The 20,486-nt window shown below is 37.1% G+C and overlaps 1 protein-coding gene across 1 annotated transcript in view; it reads right to left on the minus strand.

The window, feature by feature from the left end:
* The window catches only part of HDAC9 (histone deacetylase 9), a gene marked incomplete at its 3' end in the record, with an annotated part of 448,608 nt that overhangs the window by 159,133 nt on the left and 268,989 nt on the right, over positions 1 to 20,486 (minus strand). Inside the window, exon 17 of the mRNA XM_080912023.1 lies at positions 16,405 to 16,512. Coding sequence (XP_080768149.1) covers positions 16,405 to 16,512 — 108 coding nt within the window. The remainder of the gene's footprint in view (positions 1 to 16,404; positions 16,513 to 20,486) is intronic.

The following is a 20,486-nucleotide window of genomic DNA, read 5'->3' on the forward strand; positions in this document are numbered from 1 at the left end:
CTCAAGGGAGCCAGGAAAATAGGAGCCCACCATTAGCAGTTTAACTGGATGGTACACCTTAAAGCATATGCCCAGATGGCAGCCCTCGTCCCCGAGGAATCCTGAAGGAAGGGGCATGATGACAGCGCAGGAAGACAGGGTTAAAGGAACCTGGCATCTGTGGTCTCTAATGCCCACAGCCTCGAGCCTGGCAGCACTGGCTATACAAGGATGCAGCACACTCATGAAAACCAGGCTTCTGGTAAGGAGACAAGGCATCTGATGATGCTCATGTTACATGTAATTCAAGTTGAGCCTTTCTGAATATAATAACAATGGATCCACTATGAAGAAGGTCTTGGGAGGGAGGAAGTCATCAGGATGTGGATCTTGGTAAAGCAATAATAACCTACCGAAAGCAATTTGTTTAGTTTATCAATCAGTGGTTGAATTTGACTCATAGCCCAGCAATTCAATTGCTGGATATACATTTTTTTTTAAAACATGACTAGTTCTTGGACCACATTAACCAAAAACTATCAGGTATTTTTCATCATTTAAATAGAGCCATATTATGAAAAACTTCAAGGGGAAAATGAACTAGGGCAAAATAATTTTGTTGGTTTCTTTTTTCAGAACTTTTAAAAAATTATAAACACCTCCTTCTAGGAAAATGACAAAACACAAGAATGGAGATGACCAAGCCCTGATAAGATATTACACTGGGTAAATCAGGATAAGAATCAACAAATGTCACAGACTCGGACTCTGTTACCATGGTATCCAGCCAACAGGCATGCTGTTGTTTTGGGTATCATCTAGTTTGTATAAACATTTTTGCTAAGTTTAATGAAATTTCAGTATTGTTGTATCTGGTACCAAACATGTGGATTGTTTTCTTTTTCACCATGATTACTTCTTGCATTGAATTCTCATTGTATGTGACCACAACCTATAGAAAAAAATAGCTACCAAAAGTAAGTTTGAGCAATTAGTTAAAGTTAGGCAATTAAATACAAGTTTAAACCACAGAATTTAAATTTTATAACAAATACATATGTAATAGTGACTATTCTTAAGAATACCAAATGAATATTCATTTTACATGGAGTGTATATGTGTGTGCATTTGAATATGTGATTGTATGCGAAATTTACCACTATATAAAATTCTGAAGTTTGTAAAATACTTATGTCCTCTGAGTGTATATGGTATATACTATTTAGATATTGGTATAAAATTTTTTCTTTTGCAGAAACTAAAACAAAACTGCAACAAACACCTGCAATACATATAAATCAGTAGGTATCAAATTTAATGCTATCAAAAATAAAATAAATTACTGAGAATATATATTTATGAGGTATTACTTGTTCTTTAATTTAAGTATTGAAAAAAATATAACAAAGTACTAGAAAGCCTTGTATATGGATGCTAAATTTGCTACTAGAGTTTGTGTTGAAATTAGTTCACATCTGAGTTATTTTTCAAGTCTTAGGAAGGTTTTTACTAACACTGTAAAGTAAGTGTTAGTGAGAAAGCTTCTGCCTGAATGAGGAAAAATTGGCCTTTGATAGTCTTTACTCATATACAAGCAAACAGTGAAAACTACAAACTAAAATGTGAAATATTAGCTCTCAGAAAAGCAGACGGGTAGGAAGGAAATCTGGAAGGAACCAGACTTCATAGCCAGATGAGAATTTGGCACAAGGAGTCTGAATGACAGGCAGACTGGCCATTAAAGTCTCCATGACCTGATACTTGTCTGCCACTTTGTCATTCCAGAGGCAGAAAGCAGCCTACAGTGACTTACTGGACAACTTGGAACAAGTTAGATGCCCTGGCATAGATAGAGGAAAGAAGCTCCAGAGCTTCTGCACCTCTGTGAGTGGAGCCTGCTTTTCTTCTCAGCCATTCTGACAGACTCTCAAAAGCAGCGATGTAGACATTCTCTTAGTAATGTATTTTGCTTTTGTTTTCCATTTGATCTGAGGAATCAAAGAAAGAGAGAATTAAATATATTTTCACCCTAATCACTGATATGGGTCCTTTGTGAGTCTGAGATGAAGAATTTTCAAATAGGAAGAATTTTAGCATCCTCACAAGTATGAATTTGTTTTAGAAACTCATGCCTGGTTGGAAAACAGAAATGCACATGATTTTCAAATCCCATAAGGTAACAACAAGAAAGTGAATAAACAAATTAATGGCTAAAAAATCATTTATGATCATGGGACACAAAAACTGTCCAAACTAGACTTGAAGCAGTGCTTCTAGCCCTTGCTGGTTTTTCAAAAAACAATGGCTAGTATACATTCAAATGTCACAACACATGCAAAGAAACAAAGAGTAACAAAAGCAATGTTTATCATCAATTGGTACAAACCAGTTTCAAGTATTTATAGATCATAAGACACAAATTTCAGAAATATAGGTACGGTGAAGAAAATAATGATTATAAAAGAGGCAACAGTGGAGAATCTTAACAGTTAATAGTATTATGTGAAAGGAAGAAAAAAACTATTTGCAAAGGTTGCATGGCAGAGATAATGGTCATGAGAAAAGCCAGCAACACAGCACTTAGAGAGCAGTGGATGGAGTTATCCAAAAAACAGAGGAGAGAAAGGATGGAGACAATAAACAGAGCTTCAGTGTCTGATGGAACAGCGTGAACTGGTCAGATGACATGCACAGGAGCCTCAGTACAGAAAGCAGCAGAGTGTGCTCAAAGAAGTATTAGCTAAAAGTTTCCAGTTCTTATCAAAAACAGCAAACCACTGACAAGAAACTCAACAACCGTCTGGCAGAAGAAATACCAAGAAAATCATGTCCCATCTAAAAATCTCTGGATAGGTTAGATGGCAACAAAATATTTTCAAAAAAATCAACAGGTGACAGCTCTGAGTTCTCAAGTAAACAGAAAAAGGACGATAACTGTACAAGTTCATTAGAAGTAAAAATAGCGGTAAACATACAATTCAAAGCCAAAGGCTAGTATTCAAAGGGGGGAAAAACACATTTTCTTATAAGTGAAGGGTGATTTTGGTGTCAACAGACCTGCAATAAAAGGAATGTGGAAGGAAGCAGTGCGGGATGAGAAGAAACAGAACCAGCTGTACAGTGTCTGGGTCTGCCCTAAAGAACAGAACACTGGAGAGTGTTTATGTGGGCTAGTATTAAAGGTTATTTTCATATGTATGTTTATACATATCTCTTTATCTCACCTTCTCTGGTCTGACTCTCCCCTCTCTGTCCTTTTCTTTCTCTCTCCCTCTCCCCACCCTCTCCCCTTTATAATCACCATAAAATTTAAAATATTTAAAAATCATTAGATGTTTAAAAAGTATTGATAAGTTAATGTGTGTCTATAATTGGCATAAAACTAAAATATATAATAAAATAAAATGATAGATCAGGGCAAAGAGAATTACACCATTATAATTTTTAAAAATATTAAAGGTTTAAGTTACAGAAAATTGTTTTTTGACCCTGAAAGAATTAAATTACACGTGAATTTTAAAAGATAGTTTGGAAGGGAATGGCACAACTAGAAAGACACTGAATAACAGAATTCTAGTTACTTTGTATCTAAGATGTCTGGAGGGAAATAAGACAGTATTTTTATTGCATTAAAATGTATAAAATGTAGCTGAAACAGAGTTAAAAAATTATCCCTAAAAAGGCTTTATGGGGAGAACAGAAAAAACCCTGAAATCTATAAACTTAGCTACTTCTTCAATCACTGAAAAACAATCACATGCAACTCAATGTAAGCAGAAAAAAATATTGAAGATATAACCAATAAAATGAAAATATAAATAAAAACCAATAGAACAGAAGTCATTGCATTAAAGCAATCAATGAAATTATCACAAGTAGGAAAAAGCATACTAACATTCAGTCTATGGAGAAAATTTTAATTGCTTTCTCACAAAGCACACATATGCTTAATATATGACCGTGTCTTATTCAAGGCAATTTGTCACATAAAATATTCACATATGGTGAAAACATTGTTGGAAAGGTATCTTAGTAATGATTATATTCATAAGAGAACCACATAGTATGAATAAATAAACTGGGTGAGGTTCATTCAGTAGAGTACTACTATATGCAACTACATTGGCACCACTATAACACTATGCTAGGAAAGATAAGTCCCAGCAAAATTATTAGAAGTGAGCTTTTATATATTTATATTTACATTATTACTGTAGTTGTCACATAAGTGAAATTCTATACCAGAAAAGAAAACAGAATATGAGAAATGTATATTGATTTTGAGGGAATTTGGGGGAAATGTTTAGAACTTTTACGACTTATGGTGTAGCTAGGTACGTCATTTTTAAAAGACATATAGTCTTAACTTGATTTCTATGGTGATGAAACACTGACCAAAAGCAACTTGGAGAGGAAACGGTTAACTTGGGTTTCATTTCCAGTTATATCTCTCATTCAGGAAGTCAGGGCAGTAAATCAAGGTGAAAAGATGGAGAAACTGAAGCAGGAACATGAGGCCACTTTACCTACTATTTTGCTCCCATGGCTTCCTTAGCTTGCTTTCATATACAACCCAGGCCCAGAGCCCAGGGCTGGCACCACTCAGAGATCTGGGTTCTCCCACATCAATTTTCAATCAAGAAATGTTCCACAGACACACTCACAGGCAAATTTAATGTAAGTAATCTTTTCATTGAAGCTCCCACTTCCAAGATGACTCTAGTTTGTGTTGAGTTGCCAAAAACAAACCATCACACATACCCTATGGAATTCTACCCAATGTGCATTATAGTTTGACTAGAATATGTTATCAATGTCAAAAAAAAATTATTAAACTTCAAAGGAATTTACCTCAAAATGAGGGTAACTGGCTATAGTTAAACATTTTAGTTGCTGTTACTGAGAAATGAAACTGATATTAACTTGGAAGTTTTATCCCTACTTGCTAAATTCCACAAGTCTACAAGTTTCCATGCATGTTATTGGATGGGAAAAGCAATCAGTAATCTTACCACTTTTGAACTCTGACAACACTGGCCCAACAAGATTTGTCCACTGGTGTAATGAATGTTATGGGTGTAACCAAATACTTTCTGAGTGCATTTAATGTCTGTTCCATAAGATAGAACCCTTACCTGATACTATGGGCCAAAGACCCATGGTTGAATTGTTCAAAGGCTCTAAGTGAGAGCTAATGCTTTTATTCTTCGAAATCAGCATAGTATTATTATTCTGCACCTAAAGTATTTTTATGTCCATTGATTAATTCTTCTCTGTCACCACAGAGGTTTCTTTTTGCAATAAACAGTGACTGGAAGGAAGGACCAACCAGTGGTCAAGTGTGGAGAATAGAGACTACGTAGTACTCAGCTCAGAATGGAGTATTTATATCATCTCTATTATCCCCGCCCCCCTCTAAAGCTTAGGGATCATCATGGAAAAGGGGGTGGAAAGGTTGTAAAGTCCAGAGTTAGTGAAAATTTGTGGTAAAGCAGCCTTTGCTGGACATGAGCTTTCAGTAGCTATGACTGTTTGCACAAGAACTATATAAGATCAAGCCAGACAGAATCTCAGTATGGCAGGGGGAGCTCATGAAGTTGCACAACAACCTGAAAATCTACTGGTAGCTGCATGCTGAGGAAAGGGCAGTTTTTCCAAGAATGTAGACCCTGTGGGGTTACCCACGTACATATAGGTAGTCAATTTTTCTGATCTATGATTTGTCATACATTTGAAAGATAAAAGTTTTATTTTGACTAAACTATAACTGATCAATTTTAAATATCAGAGTCATATGTGGTGAGTATTTTTTCAACTCAAAATAAAGGTTTTATCTGTGTTTTCAAAAGATAAAGCAGAGAGATAACAAAGATAAGATAATACTAAAACATCATAATTGAAGAAACTTCTAAAATTTATTGGAAAGAAAAAGAAATCAAAACCCAGAACAAAGGATTCAAACATGAAGAAAAAAGACGAACAAGAAAAATGTTAAACATTTGGCCAGATCACATAGTTACAAGGTAATTGAACGTCTGAATTAAAACATAAGTATTATTGGAAATTTATCCGATCACGCAATATTTATAAGGTGTAGATCCAGCTGTGCATGGTGGTGCATACCTTGAATCATCCCAGGAAGGAGGCAGATGCAGGTAGATCTCTTTCAGTTGAAGGCCTGATGGGTCAAGATAATGTGTTCCATGGGGCCTCCAATAAAGGAGTTAAAGAAAGGACTGAAGGAGCTGAAAGGGTTTCCAACCTCATGGTAAGAACAACATTATCAATTTAACAAACCCTCCAGAACTCCCGGGACTAAAACACCAACCACTGAGCACACATGGAGAGACCCATGGCTCTAGTTGCATATGCAGCAGAGGATAGCATTGTCTGGTATCAAAGGGAGAAGAGGCTTTCCAGTAAAGGCATGCTTTCCCAGTGTAGGCGAATGAAAATGTGCTGAGGTGGGAGAGGGTGGCTGGGAGATGGAGCGCCTTCATGAAAGCAAGAGGAGGGAGAGTGGGGATGGGAATGGTGAAAGGGGATAACATTTGAAATGTAAATAAAGTGAATATCCAATAAAAAATAGGATGTTGGAGATAATAAAAAAAGAGAAGATAGTGAGTTCCAGGATAGCTAGAGATACATAGGCAGACTACATGTCAAAAACAAAACAAACCAAAAACCAACCAACCAAACAAACAAACCAAAAACATTTCTAACTTAAATATATACAGATCTTCAAAAGAAAGAAGAAAAACAAAAACAAAAAACAAAAGAAACACCACAACAAAAACCCACATGCATACACACACACAAAAACAAAAGAGGTGGGGTAGAGATCTGGAGTATAATACTGGGAAGTTTTAGAGTACAAGCACAGTAAATAATAATCCAGGAAATACTATAAATGATAAGAAAAGGTAGTTCTGACATATGAACACTATATATATATATATATAGTAGTCAAGTAATTATTAAATACAATACATTTCTAAAGGGATATAACATTAATTTTATAGCTAATATCAGGGTCTCAAAATATATAAAATAAATATTAACTATAAGAATAAACAGACATGTCTGTCATGATATTTGGAAACTTAAGGCTAATACTTTAATGTAGCCATCATAGAATTCTGAAAGGGTCATATAACCATATATGGAACAGTGAAACAAAAGCAATTTATTAGCTCATGTTAGCCAGATAGAGTGTCTAATGCTTGGGATTCCTGTACTCCGAGAATATAGAGGTGAAGAAAAAAATTCTAGAAAGAAATTTGAGGTCAGCCTGGGACACACAGTAAGATCCTTTCTCTCCCAAAACAAATCCCAAACCAAAACAAATAAGATCTTGTTTATTTTTAATCCCAGCACATAGAAAGCTGAGGAAAGTTGTAGTTATGAGTTTGAGGCCAACTGGAGCTACCTAATGAGATCTAGCTTGATCTGGAATACAGAAACAAACATTGTTCCCCAAACCAAATCTAATCAACCAAACAAAAAAGGGTATTAGACACATAATTACACAAAAATGTAGATTGAATGTTTAAATATAAAAACCATGTTTTTTAAAGTAAAATAAAAGAGAATAGTTTGGTAGATTCTTGGCTTGAAAATATATTTAAAACCAGAGAGTAGAACAGGAAAACAGGAAACAAACAAACAAAACTCAAGAAAGCAATAAACCTAGAAAATGTTATTTTAGAATATCTAATTTTCAATAATAAGACATAAATCACCAGAAGAAGAAATATATTAAATGCAAGTATACTAGCACTATCAGTATGTATAACGTTTTTAAATTTTGCTAAAATTGAATTAGAAATATAAAATGGGAGACAGAAATGCAAATTATTTTATATTAAAATAAGCTTGAATGGAAAATTAAGCTTAATCCCATGCACGGTCCTGTGAGTACACTTCAAATTCTTTTAAGATGGATTTTACACACACACACACACACACACACACACACACACACACACACACACACACACACCCGATGAACACTAAAGATCTGGGAATGAACAAATCAGGAGTGTTGTGTGGGGAACAAGTTGGAAGATAGGTCTTTAAAATGTGTTTCCTACATGTTGTCTTAAAAAATAAATGCTAACCAGACCCTCCCGATACCCCCGAGCTCCCAGGGACTAAACCACCAACCAAAGAGTACACATGGAGAGAAACCCATGTCTCCAGCCACATAAGTAGCAAAATATGGACTTATCAGGTATCAATGAGAAGTGAAGTCCCAGGTATTGGGAAGGCTGGATGTCCCAGTGTGGGGGAATGCTAGGGTGGTGAGGCAGAAGTGGGTGGGTGGATGGGGGAATACCATCATAGAAGCAGGGGGGAACAGGGGATGGGATAGGGAGTTGGAGGATGAAAAACTGGGAATGGGAATAACATTTGAAGTGTAAACACATAAAATAACCAATTAAAAAATAAAACTGTTGTCAGTTTTCTTCCATTTCTACATAGAAGGTCTCTACAGTGTCATTGACTTTCCTTGTGTTCTTTCCTCTCTTTATTTTCTTAGTCCTTGCCTTATAGATCATAATTAACACTAACTTTTTAACAAGTTTAAACACTATCCTAATTTCCAAAATACTCAAAGGCTCTATTTCTTATGCAATCCACTCCTGATTCTTGTTTGTGCTATTACTCACACACGCTGTGTCCTCATACATCAATTACATATCAGTTATAAACTCAGAATATTGTTCTATATATTCATAATTTAAGAGCACCAAACGATGGCCAGGTGGTGGTGGTACATGACCTATAAACCGAGAACTCAGGAGGCAGAGGCAGAGTTAGGGGAATCTGTGAGCAGGAGACCACCTGCCACCTGGTAGACCCAGTTTCAGGACAGCTGCACAGAGAAACCTGGTTTGAAGAAGAAAAAAAAGAAAAAAAAAAAAAAAGGAAAAGGAGTACCAAAACCGAACCCATATTTACACCGTAATTTGTAATACCTGTATGTTTATTTTCATTTAGTTCTTTTGTTCGTATGCATGAATTCAAGTCACTGTCTAGTGTCTTCATTATATTTCTAGAAACTCCCAGAAACAACTCACAGACTGCGTGAAGTTCAAGAAAAAGAAAAGAAAAAACCATTATGCTCAATCCTTACACACCAAGAAAACTTCGACTAATTCCGGGTTACATCCTGTTTTACATGTACTTTATGCTCATTGTAACTAGTAAGACCTTAACGCACACTATCAAACCTTTGGAAAAAAAAAAAAAAGCCAAGCACTGACAAAAATGTATTCATATACTTTTACGCAAAAATGCTTAAAATTTGTTCATTTATTTTTGTTTTTAAAAATAAAGTTGTTCAAAAATAAATAGATAAATAAATAGTAAGAATAAAAAAGATAGATTAAAAGAAAAAAAAAAAAAGAAACTCCCTTTAGTGATTTTTTTAAAGTAAGGCTTGTTTCTAAAAAGAAATGGTCTCAGCTTTTGCACAACTTTAATTAATTAATTTTAAGCCCCCCTCTCTTCTCTCCCTCTGCCTGCCCTCTCCCCCTCTCTCCTTCTCTCTTTTCCCTCTCCCCATCATCTCCCTCTCTGTCCTCAAGTCTTTTTATTTAGCCCAGCTGCCTATGAGCACAGAATCTAGAATAGCTTCTTTCATCTCAGCATGACAGGCTGGTACCACATGCTTGGCTTGCCTTTTCCCTTCATTTCCTGAAGGACTGTTTGGGTGAAGACAGACCTTAGCTAGTGACCTTCTTCTCACTACACTTTACCTAAGTCACTCCTGCTTCTAGTCTTCCTAGCATGTCACTAGATATCAGCCACTAAATGAATCAAGGCTCTTGAATGCCAATGAGTTAACTTTCTCCTATAGTTTCCAAGTTTATTTTTGGCTCCCAACAATTCCATTATGATATAGCTAGGTGTAGATTTCTGTTAGATTATACTTCATGCAGTTCACTGAGTTTCTTGAGTATGCGATTAACTCTTAACAATCAAGTTTGGGGAATTCATGGCCCTCATTCTAAGGTCTTCCCTACCTGTCCTCTCTTCCATTCTTTGGAGTCTTATCTTGTGTAGATTGCTAGATGTGATCACATATTACTTTCTGCTTTTGAAATTCTGCATATCTTCATTTCGGTTTTTGAGACTAGACACTTCCAATTTTCCTATCTTCCATCTTAAGGTTCTCTGTCTACTTGTTTATAGTTTATATTAAGCCCTCATGGCATTTTTAAATTTTACATTAATAAGTTTTTAAACTCATAATCCCTACTTGCTTTACAGGGTAAATTTATTAATATTCTTTGTAGAAAATGATGTAGTCCACCAACCTTCTAAAATGAGTTTGTTTTGGTCTGTTTTGTAAAAACACATTCAAAGTATCTTTTTCTACTAAGTCTGAGAGCTGAGCTACCTTAGGCACACTCATTCCTGAGTCTTTCATTACCTTATAATTTCCTATTCTTTGCTTGTCTAACTGTTGCTGTTGCAGTTGTAGTGCAGACTTTTGTGAGCTTGCTCGGAAGTTTGAGCAGGGGAGAGTAGCTACTTGTATTCTCTTGAGCAATAGAGATGGTTCTCCTCATTCTGTGAAGATCATGCAGCTTGAAGAGGGACACAGGGTAGTAGAAGGTGAGAGTCAAGGGAGACGGGTGGGACAAAGGCACATGGACAGGTGAGAGAAGAAGGGAACACTGGACTAGCCAACCTTAGTGCAGATGATCAGTGGGTGATGTATGGTGTAGCCAGCTCTTTTCGAAAGGGAATAGCAGAGCTAGGAGAGAGGGGAGGAGGAGGCACTGGGAGATGTGGAAGGAGAAGAGGCTATGCTTGAGTGTATTGGATGAGAGAAAGAAGAAAAGAGAAAAGGGAAAAAAGTGAACTTTTAGAAGAGGGTTGATTGTGTCTCTGAACACTAGAACCCCACCTCTCTGGGGGGTTTTGTTATTTTAATTGATGATTGCTTTGTTTGGTAGATTTCTGAACTACTTTTTATAAAGTTTTTTTGTTTTTTGTGCTTTATGCAGTACTGGCTTTGGATTTGTTAGCTTAGTAGCTAAGTTAGTGCCTTAGCCTTTTTGATGGTCATCATGTATATGCATGTAAGTGTGTTAGTATATCTATTTGGGCAGCTAGCCTTGGCCTTCACTTCTTGTTTGAGCAGAGTCTCAAAATCAGCTCTAGTTGAGAGTTTAGGGCCTCTGTAGGTATTTTCTGAGCTTGAATACAGCCCGGGGTATACACATAGTCACACCTTGTCATTCTTGTAGCCTGCTGGACTGTCAGGAATCTGGTACCTATTATTTATCATTTAGCTGTGCATCAGCTCACATGAAGCTTCTGATTGCCTCGTAGTTTTCCAATAAATGGATTTTGAGAGAAAGGGCTTTAGCACTGTGGGATTCCTGAATGGTTTTAAAGAAGGATAACCTTTTATATTAATCTTATAGGGAAACACCAGACACACCCAATAAGGACATCTTCCTGCCAATGGGGTTCTAATGGCACTCCATCCTCACTTCACCCATAAAGCCTGCCAAATTCCTGGCTTTTGCTGAGAATGTGCATTGATACGTGTTTGAATTGTGGTATCTCTGGGAAGGTGGAGTGACTTACAGGACCACAAAGATCACTGTTACCATTAGGACTCAATGAGTATGCGTTTAATGCAGGCTTCTTGAGTTAAAGTAAGCATTTTGATAATTTCTAGAGTTTTGAATATATTCGTCCTGATAAATTTTGCCAATTTTGTTATTGTCATGGTGGAGGCCAGAATGTACAGGCTTCAAAGTCCTGTTTATACTAATGTTGTTCTAGCAAAATTGCTTTGGAATTCCACTTGCCAATACCTACAAAAATGTATTATGTGGCTAACCTGGAAACTGGACATTCTTGCTATGTATAGTTTTAAAAAGGCATCATGTTCAAGTGTTCACACAGTATTGTTCAAAGGGCAAATATTGGCTATTAAAAAAAACACCCTTCAGAGAATGAACTGAATATTTTAATGTGTGAAGGGATGCTTTAATACTCTAAAAGTAAGTGAGTCACAGGTACATATTTATATGCACACAACTTCACAGCCTAATTTTAAAGAAAAAAAGAGAGTTGAATATACAAATATGAGTTTATTTTTTTATAAAGAATAAAACGTCCTGAACTATCAAGAAAAGTAACTGAGTATTCTTGATAACTGCAGTAGATGGCCATGCATGGTTCAGAAAGATAGAGGTGATCTAGCTGTGAGCTAATGGTAGCTTGACCAGCATACTTACGATGTCCTGAGCCAAATGACAGAATCATAGATAGCTTGTTATTTTATTAGATTTCCAATCTAGATGTATTTATTTATTTTTTAATATTTTGACTTCAGGTGTGTGAATGTTCTACCTGTGTATTTGTATGTACATTATTTGCATCTCTGATTTCTGCAGGGGCCCAAAGAGCTCTCTTCTCCTAGAACAGGAGTTACAGTTGGTTGTGAGCTGCCACTTTGGGGGTGGGGACAAAACCCAGCAAGAGAAGTCACTGGCCTTAATCACTGAACCATCTCTTTAGCCTCATCTTGACTTTTCATGTGTATCAAATAATTATGGCAATCAAAAAAGAGGACATAAGCCACTTAATTGTACTACAGGAAGGCCCTAATACAGTGGTTGGAAGAAAACTAAAGGTTCTGAAATTCAGACTATATTAACTGTGTTCAGGATCTGAAATGTTTGGTTGATGTCTTTGAGGCAGTAATACCTTATTTACTTCAAGGCAACCTTGTAAGTACAGGGCACTCGACATGAGTAGTTACTTAAAGAATGGTATCACAGTGACACAACATGGCAAAATGTTCTCAACCATAGGAGAGCATCTGTCAGACAGCCAGTTTGCCATTTTGTTGTCATTCCTGAACAAATGCTTTGGGCTTCTGAAGCATGTGTGGTGTTTTCAAAGTAGCATCAGAATGAACTGCTACAGGGATTCTTGAGATATACTTACTGGGTGCTTACTTAATGAGCTTAGTAAGTATTAGCTCTTAGAGGTATTTCTTCATCCCATGTTTACTTTCTGTAATGATCTATAAATTAAGATTTTAAGATAATTATTCTTCCAGTACACCCCAAATTTCAACATTTTCAGAATGTGTGTCCCTTGCTACTGAAAACCAAGTTGTTCATCTGTAGATTCGAGCAAGTGTGTGTGTGTGTGTGTGTGTGTGTGTGTGTGTATGTGTGTGTGTATTAGAGAGAGAAAGATGGAGACAGATGGACAGACAGACAGAGACAGACAGACAGAGATACAGATAGACAGAGAGCATGATGCGTTATGTCAAAAACCCAGAAAGCTTGAATGGTCTCTTACTTTTCTCTCCACTCTGCTGACCACTTCTATTTTGTATTAAAAAAATATAGCAACCTACTGCTAGAGTTTGCTGCATGTGTTATATTTAATTTAATCTAAAGGATTGTAATTCTGGTTTATTAGTCTCTCCAGGCAAAAAGGACAGAGCATCTCAGAAGTGGGGAAGACAGTCAGGGTCATGTGCAGCTTTACGGTTTGGCTCAGGTAACTTTATCCTTGTTGGGTTTCCTTTCTCTGTGTGTTCTGGAATAACGCTCTATCACTTACAATCCCTGCTGCCTCCCTCTAAGTCATCTCTCAGTTTCTCACTTCTCTAAGCCCCACCATTCTTGAAGAAAGTTCTTAATTATTTCATAGTTTCCAAGATAAATCAGCACATCTTAAAAGAAACATTGTTACCTCTGCCGGTGGTATTTCATTGGAGTTTAGATTTTTCTAGGAAAATGGGTAAAATATGTGAGAACTGACTACAGACAGAAAATGACCCCCCAAACGTGGGTTTTTAATTTTTCCCCACTGTTATTCCTTAGCATGGTATTACTTGTCAGAGTCCTAAAATAATCCTTCCCATTTCCTCCTGGGATCAGAAAACAGTGACCCCACAGACCAACAACACAATGCCCTCAGCCTGCAGGCTCACTGGGCTGGACACTGGTTCCTGTGGCAGATAAGTAGTCGGAACTTCTAGTTGACTATGGCTTCACACGTGTGGCTCTAGCTTAGATTTTTGAACTATGTGTTCTACAGGTCTCCACTGTGTCTACAAGTCTTCTTTCATTTCTACTTTTCCAGTGTGATTTCTCTGTCCCCAAATCAGTAACTATCAGGGGTTTATTCATCCCTGACGTATGCCTATTCCTGTCTATCTTGGATTTTCTTTCATTTTGTTGTTCTTGAACTCAGGAAGATAAATTAACTTCAAAATCAGTAATTTTCACCAAAGCAAGGTGAACTTAGATTTGGAATAAATACTTAATTTTTATGCTGAAGGTACATAATCGAGGCTCAAACCCTATTTTCTTATTTGCAAACAGCTCAGTGAGAGCACTGTGGACAACCTGCAACTTCTTCAGACCTACTTGGTAGCAGCTCAAGAAGCAAAGCTCAGAAAAGCTACAAAATGTTCGGCAAAAGGTGCAGGGATAGGATAAGAAGCCTAGGTCAAATGAGCCATTTTCAATATCCTTTATACTTTCTTCTAATACCATGCCTACTCTCTGTTTAAGAAGGAGGAGGAAAGGCATGTGTAGGAATTCTTACTCTCAACATAAATAAAGCCATGTTAGTACAGCTGGTGGTCAGTATGGCCATAGTGCAGTATGTTGACACTTTGCTTGTAACTAGCCATTTGAAATGACTACCTGCTAAAAATGAAAACTATTTATTTCATTTTCGCCACTCCTACATTTGTGAATTCGGCACAGCAGGGGTGAGGATAGTCAAGGTTTTCTTGACTGTGAATTCTAATCAAGAAGGCTTCTAAATTATCAATGAAAATTTCTCAAACTGAAAGCAATTAGGAATTGTGCATGCTAATATAAAAGAATTTTTTGACATCAAATGTAGCTATGGTATCAACACAATTGCAAATTGCAATATGTAGTCAAGCTATTGCTTGCCACTTGAATCCTTTTGAAAACAAGATCCTCAAATATTCTTTAAACATGTCAACTTCTCATAATACATGACATCACTCAAATAAGAAACACTTACTCCCAAGGCACTACAGGGACAGCAAAGCCTGTCTAGAAAGTTGAATCTTTCTGACCTTTTCATTTATCTTTTGCAAAGATAAAGTCTAAAAATTAACTGCTACATTCATTAATGGCCTCATTAGCCCCCCCCCCAGATGAGCAGTTAATGTTCAGAGGCTAAATCTTGTCAAATGCACACAGAAATGTCTTTAAAAACAAAAAAGGCTCACGATCTACCTCAGTCAAAACTTACTTCTATAAATTATGATCCCCCGGGGATAGATGACACCACAGTTTATGATGCTGCCCTACATTTTTAAATTACAAGATTCAGACACAAGTTGGATAAAAAAATTTATTTAACATTAAGAAAATAATCCTATTTAGATATTATCTTAGATTTACAAAACACACTGTACATATGCTGTTGGCCATAATAGATTTCCCTCAAGCCTCACAATTGCTAAAAATACCAGACCAATCACAATTCCAGGTCACATTATGAAGTGTGTGAACTAGTGCATTAAAAAAAAAACTATGTTAGCACCAACAAAGTTTATTGGGGTAGCTACATTCAAGACACACATGGCAGACCTTTAAATAGAACTCTTAAAATACCAAATAAAATGTCAATGTCTGTCAGGTTTCTGGCTTTTATAAATTGTTTAGACTGGAAACGTTGGGGTTTGGACATTGTTCTTTTCATACGATGTAGAAAAGAAGAGACCATAAAAGAAAAGAACAATAAAGCATAGCTCATTTTTGAAGTTCTTTCATGGAAAAATATACTCTGGATCATTACGCCCCTAATCAACAATTTCCTCCTTCCTCTGAGTCCTTCCGTTGTCCTTTGGTATTTGACTTTCTCCCCCTCCTCTCTCTGGGTGGTATTCTGAGCTTATCCATATTACTCAGTAACCAGATTTATTAAGTCACTTCAAAAGAGACTGTAAGGATTGCATGACAGATTTTACATATGCACGCATAGACACACACGCGCGCACACACACACACACACACACACACACATGCATGCACGCACACTTACACACACAGAGAAAGAGAGACAGACAGACAGACAGACAGAGAATATGGTATTTTTAACATGGACCAAACTTTGCTCACCATTTCTATGGTCTTACAAATACACCAGTATGATCTGAACACAGAACAGTCTGGAGAGAAGGAAGGGTCATCAAGCAGGAGAGTCACCAACTATTTACAGAGGAGTTCTGCTCACACCTCAATGACCATCTCGTTGCCCCCCTTCCTCTGTCTTCTTCTCTGTCTTATGCACCCCCACCCCAGCCATTTCCCCAACAAAAACATCTCTGTTTCAGCAGCTTCCCTAGATTTCCCACACTTAATGCAACCCAGACCTCACCTTCAGCTCTCCTGAGGCCACTTTGGAAGCCAGCTCAATGACACAGCCAACAGCCATGCGTGCAGCACCGGACGAGTGCAGCTCATTCCAAATGGTGTCACTGTCCACCTGAGCAAATAGTCAGCAGGGTCCAAAGAAAGAAAAGAAAAAGAGAAGAGACGGGTGAGAGGGGGTGGGGGAGGGGAGGGAAAGAAAAAGCAAATCTGTGAGGAAGGGCTGGCAGGGTAACAGCCTATGTACAATAACATTAGTCTTCCGTCCTGGGCAGCTGTAAAGGCCTTCTGGACATGGCTTTGCTTATACTTTTTCTCTGCACTGAGTTCTCCAATGGAAACACATTCCTGCCATGCCTCACTGCCATTCCCTGTTTAGATTTCTCATTACAAATAGTATTACATAGGCCAGATCTGGCTTAGGTATAGGCTTGCTAGAAACCAGGCACTGGCAGTAGGTAGAGCAAAAACCAAGAGCACTTAGTTATACATAAAAATCGGATTTGCAAGTGCTGCAGGGAGAGAATACACTTCTGACTGCAGCTTTAAAGGTAGCCAAAGACAAGTTTCAGGCAGGTAGCAGTAGCTGGCTGTGGATTGGAAGTAGTAACCACAGCTGAGCCCCAAGAATGGAAGGGCTGTGCAGATCTCACACTTAAGACCTTAGCTGGAATAAATTGTTGGAAGAATTTGGTTCACAATGCAGAGGCTTAATTCTTCCAGGATGGGTACTGTTCAGAGCCTAGTTTCAGCACAAATTGGATTTCTTAAAATGCTCGGCTGCTTCCGCCCTATCGTGGAAGCATGTCCTGGCACTCTTGAAATGTCATTGGTTCTTTTCCACACACACAGTAAGAACATATATATTGAGCATATTAGACGTGCAGTCATAGTGGTTTTAATTGTAAGATATGTTGCTTATTTTATGTATAAAGCATTTTAAAACATTGAAAACTCAGCAGCAAATGATGGGTATCCCTGATCTCAGCACATGTGAGTCACCGGAAATATTGAAGAAATGAGATTAAATGTTTATGAATTTAAATATCAAGCCTTTGTAAGTGGGCCAAAGAGAGGATATTTTGTATAAAGCAAAGCTTTTGCTTCAAATATTTGAGAAAGTTGAAGGTCTAGTCAGATGAAGAATTGAAATAAATAAAAATAAGGCATATTTACAAAGCACTAATAGGTTCTGTGAGTAGTGTCACTTATCTATTCTTTTCTCTTGTAATCATTGTTGACTTAAATCATGGCAATTTATCAACAATACAACACAGACCACAATCATATTGTTCTCAAGAAGTACTGGACACACAGGTATCTAATAGATGCTTGAGGTTATGGTTTCTATCCAAATATCGGCGTCTCCAGGCTGTCAGTGAGGAAGAAAAAGCCATGAGAACTATATAACCCCATAGATAAACAAATATGCATACAGAAAACAAGGTCATCTACACTGGATGGTTGTGAAGAGAAGCTTTTAAAGCCAACCTGTTAGGGGAGACATCCTGGTCTTATTTATTAAGTGTGGGTCACACTAGTTAATCTCTGGGCCCCAGATTTCTTATTCATGAACATATCATGAGTAGCATCTGATAGCTTAGAGGTTAAGAACACATAGTACCCTTCCTTCCAGAGATCTGAGTTTGGGTTCTGGTAACCACATGGCATGCATTTGCACAAGCACACAAAGCTGCTGTAAGATGCCTTCAAAGGACCCTGCACTTTCTCAAAGCACTCAGCCTAGTTTGGACTCAGTCTTTTAGCCAGAGCAGCAACATCTGCTCCCGAGTCAAGACCCTGCTGGATGAGTGAGTGCACTCACTGCCTCTTAAAGAGAAGCAGCACCTTTTACTGACCTTGTGTAGGCAGGTATTTGGGCGTCATGAGGCTATAGTCTCAGCACTGTATGTTGAAAAATAAATCTTGGAATTAGTATTATAAAGTTTAAAATCAAATTTTATATAACCTCACACCTTCTGGTGTCCTAGTAAAGACTAGGTCAATGAAATTTTTGAATTGAGAAGTTAAACAATGATATTTCACCAAGTTTAAAAGGGGCAATTTGGTGACTGAAATATCATGTAGATTCTAAGCACCTTATTTGTTAAATTTGGAATATATTCAAACATTACTTATTTCTCTATATTCTTAAGGCGGTCGGGCATTTTCTTCTAAAATGTTAAGTATTCCACTGGTTAGAAATATTAGCTGTTCTCTCAACTGAGAACACTGTTGGATTAGCTGTCAGTCCACAGATACTTTTGTGTGAAAACGACCTGCCTATTCACACCTAGTCTGCTTCCTGGAGGCATTTTGTATTAATAATAAGCACCATGCAGCTGTACCGTTCCTGGTAGTGCATAAAACAGTAGTAGCAACAGCTCGATGTCTATTAAGTTAAAATCTGTCTTATATCTGAAATGAGCTATAATTTGGGGGTACTTTTGTAGTAAAAGACATGATTGCTGTTCTCAAAACATGATCAATGGATTCTTAAGATTTATTAATTATAGTCAAAGTTTGGCTTATCTCTAAACACATCCATTTTGGGGGAATCTATGGAATTCCTTACTCATTCATTTACTTATACTTAAGTATATAAAGCATTTATGTAAGAACTACTTGTGCCCATATTTTATGTACAGTATATAATTAAGTGGTAAGAATATGCAAGATTTACAGAAGTAATCATATCACTGACTTCTAGATATGTGAGTAGGTTTCTTTTATTCAGTGATTCAGTTGTAGCAACAAATCATAGGCTGGATAATTTACAAAACACAAGTAGATGTACCATAGTTTTTTATTTGTATATAGCTTTCTGGGATATTCTACAGCTTAGAAGGTTACTTATATTGGGAGAAAACCAATTTTCTAGTTTCATCTAGTGTTTGTAATTTTCTAATGCTTATTATTATTATACATTTTGTTTTCAACATGGATTTTGATGGCATTTTAGGGATATTAAGGCTCTATCCCAAAAATTTGTTCTTAAGTACTAACACACTTCCATGACAAACACTGTTTCCCAATCAAATTAGCTACCCAACATGTCTCACATGTATTTCTATATCTTAAAGGATTTCCCACAGAATAATTAGAGGCATGGGTTGTGAACATCTCTACATTTCCTGACTCTAGACTAAATACCCATACCTGCTTCCTACCTTTCATGATGGCAGAAAGTATTTATTCCCCTTGTTTCTCATTCTGAATGAAGAAACTTCCAACACTTTATTAATGTTCTTTATTAATGCTAACACCAGGAGGGTCACTTCCACATGGTCACTGTGATTTCAACTGCTACAGGATTTCTTGACAGAAGATGGTTGAGTTTGCTAACCAATGATGAATGGGAGATATCCAGAGCTACAATGGATGCGAAAATATCAAGAATATTAGAGATAGACATGGGGGCGGGACTGGGATCGGAAGCCAATGCAATGTAGTAATGATAGAAGCAGAAGCTAGACCCCCACCATGCAGTCTGGTGCTCTTGCTTGCGAAGTTGAAATACCATGGCAGAGTTTGCAGGGAATTAAAGACAATGAAGGATGCAATAGAAAGCCCAGTAAGAGAGGAAAGAAACTGAGGCAGGGAAGGGAGTGACTCCGGTGGACACTTTAGTTGCCCAGCAAGATCTCAACAGGATTATTAACACATTCAAGGCAGATTAAAAAAAAAAAAAGATGAACTAACTCTGTCTTAATGACGTGTTTGATTATTTTTCTTTCCATGCAGATGAACTTCTTTATTCATTAGCCAGCTCACTTAGTGAATATGTCTTTGTTCACGTGCATGTACGGAATGAGTGTATGAGTGCATTGTATGTATGTATTAGGGGTCACTATGGAAGTCAAAGGGGAGATTAGGATTAATAAAGAGAAAGTTATTCAGAAAGGCATTGGTACCGATGCTTATTGGCACCAACAAGCATATAAATTAAAATTTTATAGTACAGGAAGACTTTTACCCCTAATTCTGTAATATATGAAAATTATGTTTGTTTGTACCATAATATCTATGTTAATGGGACCTGTTCCCTGCTTCCCTAAATGATAGTGCAAGAAAGGACTCCTGGGGAGG

This window comes from Micromys minutus, assembly GCF_963924665.1.
Source record: "Micromys minutus genome assembly, chromosome: 1".
Taxonomy (NCBI): domain Eukaryota; kingdom Metazoa; phylum Chordata; class Mammalia; order Rodentia; family Muridae; genus Micromys; species Micromys minutus.